The 21832-nt window shown below is 42.5% G+C and overlaps 1 protein-coding gene across 5 annotated transcripts in view; it reads right to left on the bottom strand.

The window, feature by feature from the left end:
* The window catches only part of LOC148057117 (uncharacterized), a 107537-nt gene that overhangs the window by 61916 nt on the left and 23789 nt on the right, over positions 1-21832 (bottom strand). For 3 of the 5 annotated variants that reach the window (XR_015702063.1, XR_015702064.1, XR_015702065.1), the window contains exons 3-4: positions 19723-19821; positions 17327-17412 (exon numbers count right to left, since the gene is read on the bottom strand). Coding sequence is in view for 2 of the 5 variants with exons in the window: in XM_087746766.1 (XP_087602892.1) it covers positions 4629-4741; positions 5252-5319; positions 7252-7311; positions 7685-7746 (303 nt within the window). In the remaining 3 variants the exon portion in view is untranslated. Of the gene's footprint in view, positions 1-4463; positions 4742-5251; positions 5320-7251; positions 7312-7684; positions 7755-17326; positions 17413-19722; positions 19822-21832 lie in introns of those variants that run through there. The other 2 variants (XM_087746767.1, XM_087746766.1) reach the window with 2 other exon arrangements.

Below are 21832 nucleotides of genomic sequence, written 5' to 3'. Positions count from 1 at the left end.
GAAAAAATACCCAATGGGAAGCAGAGCACGTGGAATTGCTGAAGTAAATGAATGTAGCGCTGCTGAAAACTGGGTGGTTGCATTGCTCTGTACCACCAGTGTTGATTTTGGCTCAGTGCCTTCAGCATGTTATGGAAACTGGAAACCCTGTGGCCCTCCCCACAGAGGACATGAAGTCAGCTCTCCTGTAAGCCTCCTCGAGTTTGAGAGATACCCACAATCCACAAGAAAATGGCCCTTTTTCCTACTCCTCTGATGTTGTCCCTTACCTCCTCCCTGTGATGAAAAACTCCATTTTTTAGCATGGACAGGCCACAGCAGGGTGATGGAGTTATATTTTAAGGTTGTCCTATAAACTGAAAAAGAGCTAGAAACTCTTTACTTTTTTGTCCTTGGAAAGGGAAGAACCATTTGCTGGTGCTGGCTTAAGACGATGGTCCTGAGAATGCTTTTGACAGCAAAAGCATTTATAACCTTGGCAATTTTATTTAAAAAATTAAAAGCTCAGATGCTAGGAACAAACAGGTTTGAGCTTTCATGCACAAAAGCAATCTCTATATACAAGTCTCATTAAACTTCTATGAAAGCTAGCGGTCTTTATATTTTAATCTGCTTTTGGAAATAGGTGACTAGGAAGAAGTTCCTATGTGCTTTTAAAATGTGACTCCATCTACAACTGATTTCATAAGAACTCAGCCAGCTAACTTGAAAACATCTCCCTCTCATATTTGTTACAGGGTGCTAATACGCAAGAGACTGTCATTCAGCAGGTCTGCTTTTGTCCTTTCACTTTACTTCAATATCATTGATTTTGGAGAAAAATCTCACACTACACCCAAGCTGTGCATCAGGCCCAAAGAGACACTGTTGTGTGTTTCTGAAAAGGGAATGAGAAAGCAACCAAGATATTCACTTGCAAGCTGTGGAATGGCTGCTATTGCTCGATAATATACAAAATTACTGCTACAGTGAATTCATAGGAAGAAGGGTATCCTGCTTTGTGATCTTTTGCTGGCTTCCAAACCCAGTATAAAAGAAAATAATGTGTCACACAGTTCTCACACCATGTTTTCAGATATAGCCATGAAGCTGCCCTGCTTCCTTTCTGAACACCCTAGCAAGTGGGAAGAACCTGAGCTGGGCTTTCTGCTCCACCTAGGCAGAGGCTGACAGCAACCTCTCTGAAAAACCGCACAAGTGCCCAGCTAAGTCCAAACTGTGGGGCTTCCACGCTGAGGTTTATTTCTGCTGTTGTCTGTGCCTAGCTTTTGGTTGCAGAGGGAGAATCTTAAAATTCTTGTTCTTTGGAGAGAGACTATATTTGCAGGACACAATTTTCCCTCTTTCAGAGGCCAGCTCCACTACTGAGGCCAATGAAGCGCAGGGAAGAGAGGCTCTTTTCTAAGTGCAAGAAAAAAAATGCATAGTGCCAGACTTCACCACAGGCAGGCACCAAGGGTAGTGTATCACACTGAAACTGCAGATATTGCAGAGTCAAACTGCTAAAAAAAAAACTATTGGAAACTTCTAAAAAGAAAAAAAAAGTCAGTCTGAAAATCCTGCCAGGTACTCAAGCTGGATGTCAAATTACGATCAGCTGAAAAGTTCTGTCTTTCAAATACAAAAATCTTCTCCAGTCTTATTACAACGCAACTACAACAGTGGCTGAGTACACATTTTGCACGTTTCCCGCCATGTCTATCAGGTAAAACAAACCAATAACAACAAAAAAAATTTAAATGCTAGGCACGCATTCTTCCTGTAATGACCTCCCCTCTGCTTTATTGTGTACAAGCAGACAGTAAAACACTGATAAGAGAACATCCAACAACACATGAGAGACAGATTAAAAAAGTAATATCTCCTAAGAGCTTGAAAGGCAAAAAAAAGATACTGTGAAAGCCAGAGAAAGGGTTAAACCCAGAGGGGATCGAAGTGGTGTGGCTGCCAGTTTAATACACAGAGGATGTGAGAGCAGAAGGCAGGCAGGCAGTTTGGTACCTCACTTGTCTCATGAGACGGTTCACCACCTCCCATGGTGTATTACAAACCAGCCACCCAAGTGTAACAGCTTCTGGTCGCTACTAGCCCCAAATGAATTTGAACAGGTATCTCAAACCCTTGTGCCCCACGCAGAGATGTTGCTGTATAGATATGCTTTGGCTGAGCACAGGTTATAGGTCCAGTGCAGCAGCACCAGATGAAATTCCCAGCCTTGACTTCGGGGGATGCCAGGAGGGATGACCTAATAGGCCCTTCTAACCTTAACATGTGGTAACTCATTGAAATCATGCCATTTCCCACATTGACTTCTTACAACTGCAATCCAGTGGGGCCTTTACACTCGCTTTACTCTAAGGCAGTATGGCCTAACAAACAGCAGCAGAGTTAATTGGCCTGAGCAGACCATGAGGCAATGTTTACAGCTTTCAGACTAAAGAAACCTGTTCAATGTTTTTGTTTACTTACTAAAGTGGAGTGCTATCTCTGCTGACACAGACTCTGACCCGGTTTATCTACATTGAAAATGCAATTGCATTACTTACTCTATGGCAAGAGAGACTTTTTTAAAAACAGACATAACAGGAATACATTAGGGGGAAGAAACTGAGAACCTCCGAAATCTTGAACTGAGGTTTTGGAGTGGTGAGAAGCTATACCGGCTGTCAATTCGTTCCACACTCACCAAAGAACCCTGATCATTGGTCTTCAATATTTAGTGCTGTTTTAACAAAGAGAGGATGGGCAGATATGACAGCATAACTGGGATTCCAGTGCACTTACAACTGGTTAAAAGAAAGTAATCAAATATCATGAGGCCAAAAGAGTTCTTTCCATGATTTCCCTTTCCAGAAGTATGAAAATCCTGTTTGCAACTCAACTGAGACACAGCAGTATATTAAAAAACTAAAAAAAAAAAAAAAAAAAGATATTTTTCAGCTACACAAGTGCTTCACTCTGAACTGATAACTCATTGTGGCCTTTAAGAAAGGTGTTTTGGGGAAAAAGAATCATAGAATCATCAAGGTTGGAAAAGACCCTTAAGGTCATCGAGTCCAATCGTTAACCTAGCACTGCCAAGTGCCCTGGGAAACACCACTTGTGAGTGGCCGCCAACTGGATTTGACTCCATTTACCACCACCCTCTGGGCTCGGCCGTCCAGCCAGTTTTTAACCCAGCGCAGAGTGCACCCATCCAAGTCGTGAGCCGCCAGCTTCTCCAGGAGAATGCTGTGGGAGACAGTGTCAAAGGCCTTACTGAAGTCCAAGTAGACAACATCCACAGCCTTTCCCTCATCCACTAAGCGGGTCACCTTGTCATAGAAGGAGACCGGGATACTGAAACAGGATCTCCCTTTCATAAACCCATGCTGGCTGGGCCTGATCCCTCGGTTGTCCCACACTTGCTGCATAATGGCACTCAAGATGATCTGCTCCATGACCTTCCCCAGCACCGAGGTCAGGCTGACAGGCTTGTAGTTCCCCAGATCCTCCTTCCAACCCTTCTTGTAGAGGGGCGTCACGTTTGCTAGCTTCCAGTCATCTGGGACCTCCCCGGTTGACAAGGACTGCTGATAAATGATGGATAGTGGCTTGGCCAGCTCCTCTGCCAGCTCCCTCAGTAAAGAGAAACTATTACTCTTCCTTGCCTAAGAAATGTAACTGTGGCACTAACAGGATGACTGCAAGCCCTCCTCTGCTCTCCTCAGAGCTATTTTGCCCTGTCATTAATGTGCTTATCTGTTTAGCCTGTAAGATATTTAAGTTATATAAGATACCCTTCAAAAAGCAGTTCTTGGGCATAGGGACAATCTTGTGCTCTAAGTTTTCATGAAGTCCATCAAAGTGATGTTTTTGGGCATGCCACCCCTCCCCTCGCTCAAACCATAAATTAATAACATTTAACACACGATATCTTGCACAAATACCTCAGTACATGACTAGCATATGCAGCAGAAGTGAAAGCATCATGATTCTGCAATTTATTGCACCACTTCTACCTATGGATGCATAAGAATAATAAACATAACGTTACAACTTGGCACTATCTAGCTCATAAGCAAATTGTGTCAAAATACACTTCCTAACTGCAGGTCATTACCGTTGTGCTGAAAAAACTTTCAACCGACATAAATTTGAAGTAGCGTTTCTCTACTCCTGTTTCTGCATATTGTCTGAACGGTAAGTAAGATATCATGAATCTGAGAGGATAAGCAATGCTTTATTTATTTATTTTAATGCTAAAGCAGTTAAACACACAGCTTGTATGCAAGAGAGTTTCTGAATTCCCTTGGTAAACTATCAAGGGGTTTTACACCACTGCACTCCATTACAATAAATCAGCACCTTTCATGTAAAAAAATCAATAGTGACATTCAAGACTCTACCATCTGGCACATCTCTCTTTTTGCAGTAGAGTTGACTTCTGGTTTTAATGTCATAAATATTTCTAGACAGTGGTAGAGCTTGCTATGGAAGGTTTAGCACAGGACACTACGGGACTGGACTCTGTTGTTTGCACATTTAACTCAATGACAGGGATTCCTGACCCATAACTGAGATGCCTCACAGAGCGGCAGCGCCAATAATAAATACCAGCTGGTTTTCCTCTTCAGCACTGGTCAGTCTCACATTTTATGCGGCAGCAGGAGACTGCCCCTCACACCCCATGCTGGAAGTGGGGAGCTCCCAAGCTTTCCATGCCCCCGACAGTTCAAGAGGATGTTTACAAGTAGCACAGCTGAGGGAAAATCAAAACAGATGGTAGACAGATGTGAGCGGAGTCAGGAAGGGCAAAGCTGCCTGGAAATGTTTTTAGCAGTGTCACTCTCTCATTTACCCAAAACCACCCCATAGGCATCAGCAGGGAGCAGAGGAAGTCTTGCACAACCAGAAAAAGCATCTGCATCACCTACACGGTGTCCCAGAAAGGCCTGAATTTTCACACGTTGATCAAACTACAACCAAACCAACAGAACCCGTTTCCATTCCTCTGTATTACAATTTCCCTCCCCGTCAGAGGGCAACAGGTCATACACAATGGCAGCACCTGTGCTTCCTGACGAGGGGTGCAAACCTTGCTCCAAAGGAGCTGGAGCACTGCACAAACAGCCATTACTCTTAGATTAACTCTGGACAATTATTATCCACATGTTAGAGATAGACAAAGAGAAGCTGACAGTAGACAGTCATGCTTACAGTCATACAGGAGATAAGTCACTGATCTAAGAAGGGATGCCAGGGGAGCTACCTGCCTGCCTGTCCTCAGCTGCTCCAACCACTGCTTCAGGCTCCCTCCCAAATCCTGGGGGTTTACACCTGGACAAAGGAAAATGGGCACAGGTTATCTGCTAGCTATCAGGAAATGAGTAAATGTCAGGTCTCCATCTTTTTAAATGAAATCTACTCTCGTATGCCCTTACCAGACAGCAGAAGAAAATTAATGTCTTCAGAACAAAAACTTGAATATATCACCCTAGCAGCCTTCTGCATTATGACCCTCACACTAATCTTATTAAGAGAGAGGTTACTGGGCTCTTTGTTGGTGAACAGCACATTAATGAGATCTCCTTGAAATAATCCCGTCTCTAATATGCAGGGAAAATTACATTTTCCAGCATAATTACTATGTCAGTCGAAAACTGCAACTCCGTCGTTAATTGCTTTTCTCCAGATTCCAACAGCTTCTTGTCAAGCAGTAGAACTCCAGAAAGAAGAAGGGGAAGGAAACCCAGGCAGTTTATCTTATTAAGTAAAACAAACAGCAGCTCTGGGAGGCTTTGCCTGGCTGGAGTCTGCTGTTTTAACAGTGGGAGCTGCAGACATCCCGTCAGGTTGGTCAGAAGTAGGCCACTTCCTTGGGGCGCTTCGTTAGGGCGCATCTGTGATCTGCCACATGTCCCCATAACCTCTCCTGCCCAGACCATCTCAGCCACACCCCTTGGGGCACCACAGTGGCACACAGCAGAGCTCATCCCCAGCAGTGGCCTGGGAAACCAAACTGCTCTCCCTGCAAGCCGTCAAGTCTCCTAGATGAGACAGGGTCAAGCCCAGTCACGTCTTGAGAGGGCTGGCTGAGGAGAAACCGGTGCCATGAAGTGGAGCACGGAAGGTGACACCCATGTCCTTCTGCTCAGCCCTAAGCCAAGGACCAGAGCAATAACAAGGAGGGAGTTACACGATGTTAGGGAGGCACAGGGAGGGCAAGGACAGATGCTGCTGGGCAGAGGTGGGAAGCGAGGTGTCACGGCGGGGGCAGCAAGACCTACTGCAGCAAGAGGATTTGTGCCCCAATGACAGCGGGGTGACCTGGCACCTGCAGCCCTGCCACCAACTTGCTTGCACTCAGTAAGGGCATTCAGCTCCCTTCTTAGATTTGAGGCGTTTCCAGTTTGTCATAAATAAATAAATAAACTTTAAAGGTGGTGGGCTCCCATCTTTCCATCTGGTAACAAATGGGAGCTGAAGATCTCTTTGAGAAACCAAACACAGCTAAGTGTGAACAAGGAAGCTAAACCTGACACCTTGCGTGTGAAAAATACGCCCATAACTTCTCCGTACTTTCATCTGCACTAAAAGCATAATGCTTTGTCTGAGAATGAAAACATTGTAAAACAATAAAATATTGGTCTTCCACAGCCTCTATCAGAAAATGGGGCTTACACGAGAAGATTAAAAACACACAAGTCAGAGTCTGGGCCTTAGTAAAACATTAACAGCTTTGAGTCAGTAGTCATTATTGCTTTATTCAGGAAAAACAGGTGGCTATCACTGCATATCACTGCCAAACTGCAGAGGGGTTCTCCTTTCCCCCCACCCCAGGGGTCTTTAAGGAAAACTGACAGAGCATTGCTTTTAGTTCAGGAGAAGTGTTAGTCAGCTCCAGCTGACACACATCAACTCCCCAGACTGGGTAACTGCAGAAATAGTTCTGACACTACGTACACACCTAGTGCCTTACAGCAAGCTCCCTCCCACCTTAATAAGCCTGGAAAACAGTACACAAGAAAGAACATATTTCTAACATGCACTTATTTGCTAAAGGACAAGCAAAGGCAGGAGCAGAAAAAGTAGTATTCTAGGGGGGGGTGTGGAAATATAAATATATATCTATAGATATAATATATAGATCTGAGAAAGAAGGTATTTGAAGGAAGGAAATAAGAAACCAAATTATGCCTTCTTAATCACTTTTCACCAAGGGTGAAAACAGGAAACAGTTTGCAAAACATTAATGAACAGAAAACTTACCCAGCAATGAAAAGCTTGCCTGCAGGGAAGTCAGTGGAGTAGGGGCCCTGAAACAGCTGCCTGAGAGGAAAGGAATAAAGGGACCTCTAACCACCAAGATACTTGAAAAGTGACAAGGGAAAAAAAAAAAAAAAAAAGACGACAAATTACACAGCAAGAAACAGTTTTATTCTGAATAGGGACAAACAAGCCAGCTAAGAGGTTTCCAGTCCACTTGACTAACTGTTGAGGTTCTGTTCTGCCAAAAACAGAGGAGTTATTCTTCATTAAAGTTTACCTCATGAAAACTCTCCGTAAAAACCCAGAAGTGCCACCCAGTACTTGTGCCATACAGCCGCAGCACATACACGGGTGGAATCACTCCTGTCCCTGCAATTAGATCTCCCGGGGTTCCTATGTGACTTCAAAGCAGGCGCACAGAAGAGAGACATACCCAGACCTCCTCTTTGTCTGTGCCACACGGCCTTCGCCAACAATCTCGAGCAAGTTTGCCATGTAAGAGCAGCAACAACTGAAGAAGAAAAAGCAGAAAACCCTTGGCCACATTGTGAGCCCTATGCGAGACCCCCAAGACAAACAGACTGACCTGATCGCTAGCGCTTACAGCCAAGCAGCAGGTAGCCTTCCCAATGTCTCTGCCTTGTTACCACACAAGATCCTCATGCATCTTATATGCAAATAAGCTACTTCAATAAGATACATAACACCACATCAATTGCAGGATGCCAAATTTCTCTACTTCAACCATTTTTAGTAAAGAAGTTGCAGAAACAAAGGCACACAAGTCCTTCTTGGGGAACACACCACCAAGCCTATTTTTTCCTACCTCTGTTGTTTTATAGTCTCTTTTCCCAGGTGCTGATTGAGTTGCTAGCAAGGGTACACCTGGGTGAGAGTCGAGAGGTTTCTCAGCAGCAGCCTTTAATCAAAAAAGCCTTCTCACCGAGAGGGCCTGACCCACCCATTAACTTCTCCCATAATATCCCATTTTATTACACTACAGATGAAAAACAACCCCTGGGGAGGGAAGAAGAGAAGAAAACCCTGCATCAACAGGGTAACAAATGACCTTTCCTTTGTCCCTAGCTGCTCAGCCTCTGAGAGGCAGCTGAAAACAGAAATTCAGCCAGGAAGACAGGAACAAATCCTCTGTTTGCTGAGTGAGCATGGCAGCAGGCTGTTTCTTGTGACTGTGGGAAACTGCTCATGATCCAGTGAGGCAGGTTAGGGCTAAGGGACCAGGAGAGCTTTCAGCAGTGACCTACGCCACCTCCTTGCCGGATGCTGCCCGCATGTGGCATCCTGCCCCTGGGGACAACAGGTCAGTCCCTGCAGCTTTGGGAGAGGGCAACTTTCCTTCCTTCTGCTATTTGACATCCAGCGCTCAGCAGCATCTTTGAGACTGTCCTCCTGATGAGCTGTGTACGTGCTCCGAGGGGTGCTGCACGAGTTACAGCTGGGATTTTAAAAGATACTTTCCCAAGCCCAGAGAGATTCAGTAGCAGAGAAAAGAGCACCCAGGTCTCAAAAAAAGGGTCAGCAACATTAATGGCTACTTTGTCACACAAGTATTATATATTTTTTAAATAGCTGAATCAATTTCAAAAAAAAAAAAAAAAAAAAAGATACTGCAGAAGTAATTCTGACATGGCCAGAGACCCCAGTTCAGCCAATACAAGGTCTGGAGCAGGATTTGAAAACAGGAGCAAAACTGGATGCAGGCCACCATTTTATTTTTTTGCAGCAGCAGCATTTGGATTAGATAGGAGAAACAACGGCCTTCCTCTAAGAAGGAAGCTCTTCAGCTCTTTGCACCCATGAGTACAGACCATTTGTTTGGGGAATCAGATTCCCCAAATTCAGGGGGACTTCTCCGTGTGGGGCACTCACAGAAGCTTTGAATCACAATGGCTGCATAAAAGTATTTTGAATGTGCCTTTTTTTCTGTGCATCTGACTCATTAACTGCTTACTTAGACATAAATCTGTGGGGTTTGGGTTTTTTTGTTTTTAAATACCATATTATAATCAGATGGGAAAACTTAGTATTTCAGAACGATCAGATTATTTTAAGTTAGTGAGGAAAAATGAATGAATTTAAGACTTCATTCAGGCCTGCACCTCCTGCAACACAAAATGACAGGACTTTCACAAAGATGCCACAATGTAAGTTCTCAGATAAACTTAAGTGATTTTATCTGATTTTTCATGTTTTTGCTCAGCACAAAGTCCACCAGCTGGCTGGATCATAAAATGAATATGAGATTTTATTATGAACCGTATGATACCAGCAGGAGCAGAGAAAGTTGAAAACTGCATGAATGTTTAATGTTGGGCACTAAAGAAAAACACTTTCCCCTTCTCTTTTATTTATTTTCTTGGGCTTTTCTAAAGCTGAGATCTCCCTTAGCCTGCTGAGCCTGACAATCACTTCAATGATGCCCTATTAACAGGAACAGCCTCACAACCAAACCCACACAAATCAAAAGAGTCCACTGGCCAATAATTAAAATGGGTCAGACCCTCATTACAGATTTCTGCCCATCCATACTGACAGGTCACCCACTGAAAGAACTCTTGTACAATGCTCTTCGTTAATTATATGCAAAGTGGTTTGAGCAATTCGAAAACTGAAAATGATGTGGTCATGAAAAAATTGCCTGGGCATTTGAAGAGACAATCACATCTATGGCAAAAATAAAATTAACAATAAAAACATGATCCTCTCCAAGGACTTTCATTTTATCTGCATGAACTTGTAGGCTTTCAGTTCCCAGGTGATATATTGACTATTTTTGGATTAGATGCCTGATCATTTGTTGTTAAAACTCTACTCAACTATTAAAATGAAAATATATCAAAGAGAAAGCTAGGTCAGAGTCAGCTAACTGTCTGTTAGGTGAGAAAGGAGCACCACATTATAACTCCTCAGTAAAATCTTACCTTTAAACCAGGCTGAGAAAGTAACTCACTGATTCCTGCTGCTTTCCTATGGTTAACAGACATTAATACAAACAGTACCAAAAGGTGCTACCAGCAGGTCTCAAAGGGACAGTAGGACAGCTGATGTTGGTACTGAGTTTAGTGACTCCAGAGGTATATTGTGTCAAGGCACTGAGCCATTGCTAACAAGTAATTCCCAGATTTCATAAATAATTATCAGATGCTTTCTGCCATAAGTCAAGCCCCTGCAGAAATCACTGTACATACCCAGAGACAGATGTTTACTGTGAAATTTTTCTCCCTGTGCCCCATCTCTTCTCCCTCCAGCCAATACTGATGACTCCACAGTCACATCCCTGGCAAGCATTGGAAACCCCCTACGAGGGAGGAATGCTCCAGCAGCCCCTCCAGAGCTTCCACAGAGCAGGGTCTTCCAGACTGCCCAGAGCAGTGCTTAGGCACCCTAAAACCTCACCTTGTAAACACAAACCTTTGCAGCACAGCCGAGGAGAGGCCTCCAAATAATTGCCCTATCCCATACTTACCTGCTCCATCACATCCCAGTGACTCACCCCACAGCCTTGAGTAAGGCTCACTGCCTGACCAGTGCTTTCCATGGGCAGGAGGGAACAAGCCCATGAGCTGAACACCTACACTATCTCTCGTCTGCTCTTCCAAGGTCTGTGTGCACCTTTCTCTAGGAGCTCACGTGGGCCAGAGAAACCAGTAGCTCCCTATATAGGCTTGGTCCACCTGAACACTATTGTGGAGCACAGCTCACCCTTTCCAAAGACTTTAGGACCAGAACATACTGATTTCCATGTCTTGCAGGCCCCCTCCATCACCTCGCTGCTGTCTGACTAAGGGCCAAGATACCCTGAAGTCTCACGTGTTCTTTCTACAAAGATCACAGAACTACTGCTATGGCTGCCTGGAAAACAAACAAACATTTTGTCTATCCTCACTTGCATAAACTGTGGGCAAAGAAAAGGCCATTGTCACTGCTGCTCAAAGAAAAGCACTTGCCTTAACAAACTAATATAGAGAGACTGGAGGGAGAGGAGTTTGTCTTGTTGCTCAGCCTGCCTTACTGTGAAAGCTGACACTCAAGCAGGCAATGGTGCTACTGGTGAGATCGATAAGAGCACCTAGCGCTGCATGGAAATCCCTCAAGCAGCATCACCCCTCTGCCAATGGCTTTTGGCTCTCCATGGTGCTCAGCCTTCCTTAAGAATGATACCCCCACCCTGTCCCTTTGATATATGCCTGTAAGCACGGTGTTGTGTCCATTCCTGGGGTATGTGCCACTCTGGGACAACCTACCCTCTTCTCAGCAATGTTTCAAACACAATCACGAGCCTGTTTCTTGTCATTCAGGGCTGTGTAGGAGCTCAGCACTAGGCTGGTTAGGGCTCCGGGCAAAACAGTCAGTATTTGGCTGAAAATACCAAAGACACCTTGGTGAAGATCAGAATAGGGACAGCACAAAGCTCCACTCTGGTTTTAGCTATGCACCTGTTTTCCATCCTGAGGACACTGTGGGACTTGCCCATTGACACTGTTGCACAGGTTATCCGTGAATGCAAAACATGCGCCATAATCAAACAGCCACGTGGCTAAAGCCTCTCTGGTATAGAGGACAGTGGCTGAAACACTAATATGGGGAAGCCTGGCAGATTGATTATACTATATCACACTACCTCAAACTTGCCATGGCTCCCCTGAGAGGAGCAGTGAGTTGGACTCAATGATCCTTATGGGTCCCTTCCAACTAGAGATATTCTATGTTTCTATGGACAAACACAGGAGGCCTGGTGCAGTTGCACCAGCAATGTGTGGAGAATGTCTGCATACCACGAATGTTCTAGGAGTGGGGTCATCAGACCACACCAGAGGATACTACATAGGGATAGATCAAGCACTCCTGAGGTATGCCCATGGCATACTAACTAGGGCGTTCTCAGGACGTTGAAAAAGTTGCTTCAAAGCCTAGATGATGGTGGCATGACCTGAAGACAGCTACGAAAAGCTCTGTAAGAGAACAGACTGGAAGTTGTTATTGGTTTCCCAACACCTGAGCTGCTTTTGATAAACAATTAACATCAAAAAGGAAGATAGCCCACACATGCCAGAGGGACTTGCACTGAGGCATTTACTGAAACCCTTTGACATGGCTGCATTCCCTATGTGCTCTGCTGTTCTCCAAAAAGCAGCATAATGCACTGCCTGGCTGCCTGATGCTCTGAACAAACCTCTCACCTCCTCACTACAAGAACACCACCACAACCACAATAGGGTCCTTCACTTTGAAGAAGGAAAACTGACCAGCTGTGGCTTCTGCAAAATCTCTCCTCCTCAAAGACAGTACTGAACAACATAACTGAGAACATACAGGAGTAAGAAAAGGGCTATTGGCCTGAGAAATTGGCCAAGAAACTCTCAAATCTTACTTTGGCTTCCACCACTGTTACCTCTAGAAATTCAGAAAAACTTCCTAGTCTCCATTTCTCTATATGTCAAATGGATGAGATTTGTCTTCTGGGAAGTGCCTCAAGTCATACACACAACATAGAGCAAAGTATTGTTACTTGGGTTTTTATTGCTGCCTGTTCTGAATACTGATCTTCTTTCCCCTTTTTTTTTTTTTTAATTAATGTGAAAAGGTATGCTTAAAAAGTATGTCGCATGTAGGCAAGTTCACTGAAGATGATAGTAGAAAATGAAAGCATGAGGATTTATGGAGAAGATTGCTGTTAATTGCAAACTATCATAAATTAAGATGACCTCATTAAATCAATACAATAAGCAATTAACAGACCACTCCACATGTTCTGTTTTGTAGGAGATTCTGTCAGAAGCATGCTGAAGTTTACGGAGTGAGAGCCGTGATTACTGAGCTGTTTATTCTGAAAATGAATTACTACTTTATTAGAAATTAAACCAAAGTAAAAACTGCCTAAATTTATACAAAACGCTTTCATCTTACATGAGAGGAGAAGAGGAAAAGGACTCAGCTTATCTGCACTGTGAGAGGAATTCATGTGCCAGTCCTACATTAATGCCTCAACATCTCTTTGAATGATGGATGGCTATATGCCTCCACATCCCATGCTTTGCTAGCCTCATGCCACATGCCTGTGTTTCTTCACAAATGCACTGAAATTAAGATAATGCAACAACAGAGCAACGACCAGTAACTGAAAAAAGAAAAAGAAGTGGCTGAAGTAATGCTCTTGCTCTTTGTGCCACAAAGTGGCTGGAGAAGCACTTTGTGTGTCCAATGTGCAGTAGTGGGCAAAGGATTAATGAAACAGATGCTTCAAAGCAGAAGATGTTGCTCAGGTCACCAGTATGGATGCTTTACTCAGTGCCAACTATCTCTAATAAAAATGCTAATGTTAAAGTGAAAAAAGAAGCCAGAATCTGCTGTTATGTACGCCTAGGGAAACGGGGAACTATTTTGATTAATTTTTTAATTACACTGTTCTCACCTCGGCCTGAGAGGAATGAAGCTTCTGTTCCCAGTATGGGAAAGCTGATGAGCTCTACAAGAGCAGAGCGGTATTTCTAAAGCAAGGCTATCCCCCCATGAGGAGTCCTGGCATAGGAAACACTGAAGGTCTGTATTCTAGCAACTGCAAACTACAAAGATGTTATCGCTCAAGTTTCCAATTATTTTGTGCCTTTTTTTGTATACAACTTACTACTAAAGCAAAGTATCGTTTATGCTGAGGACAGGAAAAGTGTCATGAGCATTATATGGAGCCTGTAAACTGTAATATTGGTTTTTGATATATAAAAGTTAGGCTAAATACTTGCCTGTCAAATCAAGCAAACCACTTGCTTTTTCATCATCCGAGGAAGATTTTGTGGTTGGGCTGGTAGGCTTTTCCACAACATTTGCCATAGTTTAACATTTTCCCTTCAGATTAAGCAGGGGAAGGGTAAAGCCAAGCTGAACAGAAAGCAAACTCAGGAAGAGCAGAAAGAGAATAGAAAACTGTTCTTCAATACAGGAAGCTTCCTGTTTAAACATCCACTCTTCAAACCTATTCTTTACAAATACCCTTTTACAATTACTAAGCATTAGTTAAATCTCCATTTCCAGCCACATCAATATGCACCCACTCAAGCCATTTCTAATCAAGCTGAGATGGAAGAAGGGCAGATGGAAAGACAATGGACAACCACTCCCCAGTGGCAAAGCTAAGCTATTAGCTCAGTATTAGTCTGTGTAAGGTGAGCAGATTGTTCTGGTTTGTAATTTATTCTTCTGCTGGGATCCTGTTAACATGTCTTTACTGTGATGGAGACAGCTTTAGCTCAGCTTGAATTCCCCAAAGGCAGTCCAGGGTTGAATGGGTGCCCAAAGTCACTTTTGGAAGTTATTTTTTACAACAGAGATCGTCCTTGATACATAAAATTCAAGGCTTTTTGTAAGTGAGGCTGCAAAAGCAACCCATGGCCATAAAAACCAGAATTAGAGTCCAATATCACCAAAATTCAGAGAACTCCATGCATGCTCCATACACCATGTGCTCTACCAGAGTGTTCAAGTCTCATTTTGCCCCTGTCAATTTTAGACTGGTCTTTTCAGCTTTCTTAGGGATGTAAGTGATGCTTAGAATAACTACTAACTGGACTCGGGAAAATGAGCAATGTGGAAAGGAAGTATAGTTTCTGGCATACCGCAGTATATTAGCATTGCCAACACAGAAATGGCTAAAGGAAACAATGCTATGAGATAAGCCATTTATTATGTTGCAGAGAGGATTGAAGATAAATGGCAAAACCAAAGTCATTCTGAGTTAGCCATTAAGGCAGAAAAATTGCCTTTTGCATTTCCAGAGGAGCTTTTGTCATGCTACGGAGCAGCAATAAAACACAAAGCCTATGCAGAAGGCAACTATATAAGATGCACAGAAGGGGAAAGACCAAGAACATCAAGGAAAAGCCCGTTTCATGAAGGGCACACATTAACATCCATACAAACTGCTGACTTCAAACGTTTTAACTATAAGATATGGACTTTTACATAGAGTAGATAGTGTAAACTAGAAGGGTGGTGCCTTCTAGTTGGTGCCTCCTCCTACTAGAAAGGACCAAATGCCCCATCTCTTGGGCCAGCACTTCCCACTTTCAGATAGGCTTCAGTCTCCATTGACAATGCACTATGTCTATGGAGAAGGTGCAGGAGGAGCTATGGTGGCAGCGAAAGACTTCCCAGAATTTCCAGAGTTCTTTGCTGGCACAGGTCTCCCTGCGTCATGCTCTTTCATCGGTACCTATGGAGTCAGACTGCCTTTTGCAATTATTCCTTTCTCTGCTGCAGCAGCCAGCCTCACTGATATCTGCCACAGCCTAAGTAAAAAAGGTCTCATATACTCAATGCAAATTATTTCTAAAACCTGTTGCAAGGTCTCTGTGTGCTGCAGCCTCTGATGCAAATTTTGCAGTAGTTTCAGGTATATTCTATTTGCAAGGCTTATATTTAACTAATAGAGTAACTCCTGATTTTTGTTTTTTAAAGCAAACTATATATATAGACTACATAGAGAGACAGAGACTATATCTGTATATAGTGTGTTTATATGTAAATATATACACAGTATATATATATCATTCCTAAGATCCTCATTATAATAGTTGTATCTTTTCATGTTACTACATAGGATAAAGAGGCAGAGATATAAGAAATAAACACTGCCTATAATTGTCTGTAGCAGATAGAGTATCACACAGTCTGGAGCTCAAACAATGCAAACTGGTAGACAAACTGCAGCTGCAATTCTTAGTGTTATTTTTAACTCCATTCTCCCACTCAGGCTGTCTTGTCACCTCTCTCCATCTCTGAGACACACACATTAAACCACAGTCTGATAGTGTAATCGGCACCTTTGTCAACAAAATATATTTGTCTCCCTGGGATGGTGAAATGTGTGTCACAAATGAACGAGATTTCTGGTGTTCAGCAGCAATCTACAGGGAAGTGTTAATTAGAACAGACTGAGTCACAAGGAAGCTCAACAGACATAAACTAATTAGCACCAACAAGTGTAGCAGGGCAGCTCTGTGGAGGCAGCACTCCATCACGGGCTTCTAAGAAGTTAGCGCTCTTTCCTATTTCCTGGCTTTAGTATCAAAATAACATTAAAACATATGCCACTAGACCAGAAGTCCCACAACCATATAGCGGGAAGATCTGCTTTTTCGCCATCACCCAGTTACCTTCATCAACTCATTCTCACCACAGCATTCAACTCAGTCTATCCACAAAGTCAAAGATCTTCAAGATTTCATCCAGGTAGGAGAGGGTGGGTCCTCAGAAAGGTATGCATCCCTCCTGAGTCTCAGCTGGACTGACAGTCTATAAATGCTACCAGTTTCCTCAGGGAATCTAAGAACATTGGGTGTCAGTGCAGAATTAAACTAGACAGCTTCAGTGCAGAACAGCAAGGGGTTCTAAAAGTCCAGCAGGAATCTGGGAAAAGAAGAACTAGAAAGAGCTATTCAGCATGTCAGCTTAAGAGTTTACAGTTTAAATATTGCTGACTAGCTGACATTAGTCAAGAAAAAAAATGCTTCCGAAGTGTTGCATCAGATGTTCTCCAGATGAATCCCCATTTTTTCTCAGATGCAACCTACCAGATGGGCTTGTGCACAAGTAATTCTGTAAGCAGATAAATAAGAGGCTGGAGATGCTAAAAAAATAAGATAAAAAATAGAAAGCATCATATTCAATGCTTTTGTTTCTCACATTCCTGTGCTCATTAATTTCCTCATTTTTAAGGGAAAAGATTTCAGACTGAATACAGGTTATACATAATACTAGTAACCAATGGGTCAGCATCCACAGTTTCCCCAGCTCCTGGCTTATAGCTATAAAACTGAAAGTAATACTGTAAGTGTAAGAACCCATACCCACAAACTCATGAGACTTCAATAAACTTACTTGCTAAATTTTGCCTTTGTACCATGGCTATTTAGAACACTATGTGTCCACCAGTTCATATTTCCCTCTGCCAGCAGCCCAAGCTCCTTCTTGATTCAAGCACGTAATTCCTTTAATAAACACAACAATGCTAGAACTCTTTGGTATCTTGTCCTCTTACTTCTTTTGGTCAAGAACTTACCTCATCTGATGGTTACAAGCTTTCTTCTCCACTCCAGTCTAAATTTGCTTGACAGGCATAAAAGAATGTAGTGTTAAAACTGGTTCCTAAATAAACAAAAGTCAAAGTACAGGTCCAGTTAAAGCAATGGGAGCTGTGGATGCATCACACATGCTAAGAACAAACCATTTCATCATGCTTTTAGATACATGTGTTCAAGCATTTTAACAATAAGCACCTTTTGGCACAAATTAGATTAGGAGGAGGTTTTTCAACATTAATGCTCTGACCAGTCCCTACTGGCCCATACAAATTTCTAAAAGCATCTGTTCTCAAAACTGAATTTCAGATATCAAAGAAGGTAGGATTAGAAAAGCAGAGGGAAAAAAGTGTTCTTGCCTGCGTTCCTCATCTTGGCCTGCAGAAAAAACAAACAACCAAAGATGAGGGTGTTAGGCTGAGGGCATCATCCTCACATATGACTGAGTCAAGAAGGAGCTAATGGGCCAAATGCTTTGACTACTGCATTTAGTTAGCACAACAATATATGATCACAGCAGTTTACAAAGGATTAAAATACACGTACACCCTCTTTAAGCCGTGTTTTCTTTCCTTTTACACTAGTAGAGAACTGGGACCAATATTATCCACTCACAGTAACACCATGGTACCTTCTGCTACAGAAAGGAGCTGATCAGCTATCCATATTGTGTACTGAAGCAGATGGTGTGTAAATACCAGGAGCCTAATGATACCTAGCATTTCAGAGATCCCATTTCTTTTTCATAGCAGAGTTTAAATTAAACTGCAAATACTGCAAAACACATAGGGACAGATTCTTTCTTCTCACAAACCACTGCAATAAGAATGAACTCCAGTCAAGTCAACAAAAACAGAGGTGTAAAACAAGTATCAGAAGAGAATCAATGTTCTTTGAAGCATGTTACAGAAAGCATCAAGATTATTTATATCTGGTGATCGTAACTGTATCAATCACACAAGATCTGTCCAGACTGGAGTTTTTGCAATGGGCACTCACAAAAAACACCTTTTCCCCTGCTCTCCACTACTTTCACCCAGAGAGAAGCAGAGGGACCAAACTGTACTAAGCAAGCCTTGATTTCTAATTGCTTGGACAATCTGGAAGGGAATTATGTTAAATAAACCAAACCAGTCATGCGATTTAACATGCTTTACATAACTAAGCAACTAAACATCTACAGCATACCTCAGCACACCTCAGACCACTTCAAGCATTTGCCTTGTAGGTCAGCTGAAGCCTTGTGGACAGCGGTTTGAAAGACATTACATTAAGACACCTTTGCTTAGAGATAATATTCTTTTTGTTATTCAGGCGTTTACATGAACTATGACAATGTAGATTGCTTTCTCCTCTTGCTGCTAATTCCTCACCATCCATCAGGGCAAGGACAGAAATCTGGCCAGATATATTCACACACTACTACTACTATTTTTCACCCTTGTCTATCACCCTGGCGGTCAACAACGAGAGATAGGCTTGCAGAAGACCTGAGATAAAGTGTAAAACACAAAGCCTGTGGTCAACCAGTTAGGCTCTTAGAAAGTAAATCCCTTCTCTGAGACTATTCAGCAGACTGCTGGCTATGAGAGACAGAATTTGAAAAACATGGTTTTCTTTTCATTATTATGCTGTCTCTTTCTTATTTCCCTTTCTCCCAGGAGAAATGGGTAAGGGAAACGCTGTTACTTTTGTTTACAGTTCATTTTAATTCTGAACTCAGAGGAGAGCACAAGTGAGATCCAGGCTTGCAATCCATTTCATTGTTTTGCTTGTGCTAACACAGAGACACTCGAGCCTGGGTCGCAAGCATCATAATGATGGACTTCCTTAAACGAAGAGGAAAAAATACAAGATATTTGCTTATTCTACCTCCCCTCCAAAGACGCACACCATTCTAAAAATAATTTTCCATTCCCCTTGAGCAATAAAAAAAGAGTAATCCTGTGCATCATCAATTGCACACCCAAGAAAGGAGGCACCAGACACAAATTTGTTTAATACCTGATCAAAGGCTATGTGTAGCATAAGGGAATCCAAACTCTTAACACATCTGGGGTCAGCTAGTGGGACACTGGTATAACTACTCTGAAGTGTCTAGGTTTAAAGCATGTACTGATTTACTCCTTTGATTTTGGAAAGAGCAGGCCAGCTCCTGTATAAGCCTACCGACCTGCTGTGACAGAAAGCTGTGCTAGGTCTGTCTGACTTGATGCAACATGCTTTAAGGTCTCACAGTTGCACAGACTGATTATGAAATGAAATGTGATGATGAAATGCACTAATTATCAAACTCCTAGATCAGAATGGTGTTTTTTTAATCCAATTTTACTCATCTGAACAGTAAAAAATTGCTTAAAGTGTCTTTTGAACTTACTGTGTAACACTGCTGCTGTGGTTTCCTGCAGCCGTATGGGTAATTGGGAGACCTTGTGTAGAATACAGTTGCTCTGATTTGCTCCTCTCTTCACACACACTGGGAAGAAGAGCAGAATTAAGGATCAACTTTTCCGTATTGTTTCAGTCAGACCAGGAAACTCCCCTCAGAACATTTTATTTTAGTCATTTCTTTATGTCATGGCAAGTTATAAGGGTCTTGGTGCACTGTACCTGATTATATTGGAACAGCTGAGCCCATGCCTCTGTACTGGAAACCTCATAGCCCACATGGTAAAGCCATTCATGACCCAAAACCTATGGTTCTACAGTTTCTACCCAGATGTAGTAAGGTAAGGCTAGCAAACACCAACTCTATTTTTCCTCAGCACTCCAGGCTGCATGTCATTCCAAAGTGTAGAAGGTACTTCAGGACCCATGAAGTCATCTTCCATGGTAAGCTCTGAGAAATGAGCAGGACAATGCAACTTAATCTGGTGCTACTCACACAGTACAGCCTGCACATAAGAGAGAATCGAGTTCAGTTCATATAGCTGAAATGCAGAGATACAACAATGTACTTACCAAGTTATTAATGACTTACAATATGGTGGTACTCAAGGTCCCAAGTCCCAGATGAGGCCTCTATGAGTCCCACATAAATTCTCTAAAGCCTGATGCAAAAGTGTAGGGACCTTCATACACAAAACCCAGGATATCCTTCCCTAACACTTGGAGACAGTCACTTTCTGCTACAAATTCTACTGTACAACCCACACTTTAAATGCAAAGCCCCTGGTGCTAGCAGTAATGATTTGGATTAGCACTGCAATTCTCCCACTGCCAGGGAAATAAAAATCTCATAGTACTACTATCAGAGATTCCTGTGGCAACACAGTGAATAACAGTAAAAGCAGCTGCAAAATAGTAAGTGAACAAGGAGTGCAGAGACATAATGGTGACTCAACAACCTTTCAATTCAGCTGTTAAAGTGTCTGCAGTTCCCTTTATGCTGCAGGTGAATCAAAAGTGATTGAGCAGAATTAATCTCTCCCTAGAGCTTTAAAAAAAAAAATAGTTTCAGTGCAGACTTGCTGGGCTCTTTCAAATCTGTTTCTTAAAAATTCCTCCCTGCTGTAACACCAATGAACTGAATGTCCAATGAACTGAATTTCAACAGAGCTGACTTTTGGAGGACTGAGTTAAAAGAATTATGTGAATTAAAAGTGTATGTATTCAGATGATAAGTTTCCAGCTAAAATATGTAAGCCTTCAGGAAATACTGATATTCAACTGCAAACTCTCTTGGTCTCTTACCAAGCACCTATGCAGTGATAAGCACATGAGGTACTCCATACCTTGCCTATGGAGCTCTGGTTGACTTCATGAAAATTTTTTTAAATTCCGTACTGAGACCACAGATATTCAAGCATGTGAACAGCCATTTTTTGGGTTTAGCACTGATTTAAATATCTATTTAGGAGTCCCATGTGAAGAACAAGCTCCTCAGCTCTGGCTTGGAAACCTGAAGCCCTGACTGATACATGTGCATCCAGCGGTTGTGTTTTTTTATGATCTAAGAAGAGCAATTTTCCTCACCTTGCAACAAATACCAAAACTATAAACAGCAAGGGTTTTATGAAGCTTTTGCTGAGTGAAGGACAAAGGAAAACAAATTGATGAGTAATATAATTAATCTGGAAAAGTCAAAGCTCTCTGAGGAAAAAACAGAAACCACACCACAGGTTTTTAAAGTTTGCAAGAAAAATACAATCTGCACATTTTCCAAATGTTTGGACAGGCTTCTCTTCTCCTTCCCACAACCACGGTTTCTCCTAAACATCTTTGTGTTTTGGATTCAGACCAGGACTATAGAACCAGAGGTGACATATGAGACTTATTTCAGGTGCATGAACTATGAAATTTGGCTGTAAGTGAATTTTGGATAGTAGTTTATCCAACCCAGACTTTAGCTACCTGATACTTAGCACCGAAGTGGGCAGGCACTTCAGCCACAGGAAACAGAAAGAAAAACAAATACATTCTAGGACACATGCGGAAACCTTAACATAACTAAGGATAACACTGGGACATGTGAGGTTTTTGTTTGT

This window comes from Nipponia nippon, unplaced genomic scaffold, assembly GCF_047370975.1.
Source record: "Nipponia nippon isolate SJK-2023a ecotype South Korea unplaced genomic scaffold, ASM4737097v1 scaffold_10, whole genome shotgun sequence".
NCBI classification, from domain to species: Eukaryota; Metazoa; Chordata; class Aves; order Pelecaniformes; family Threskiornithidae; genus Nipponia; species Nipponia nippon.
Note: the sequence above shows the minus strand (reverse complement) of the source record. Positions and strands in the feature narration are given on the sequence as shown.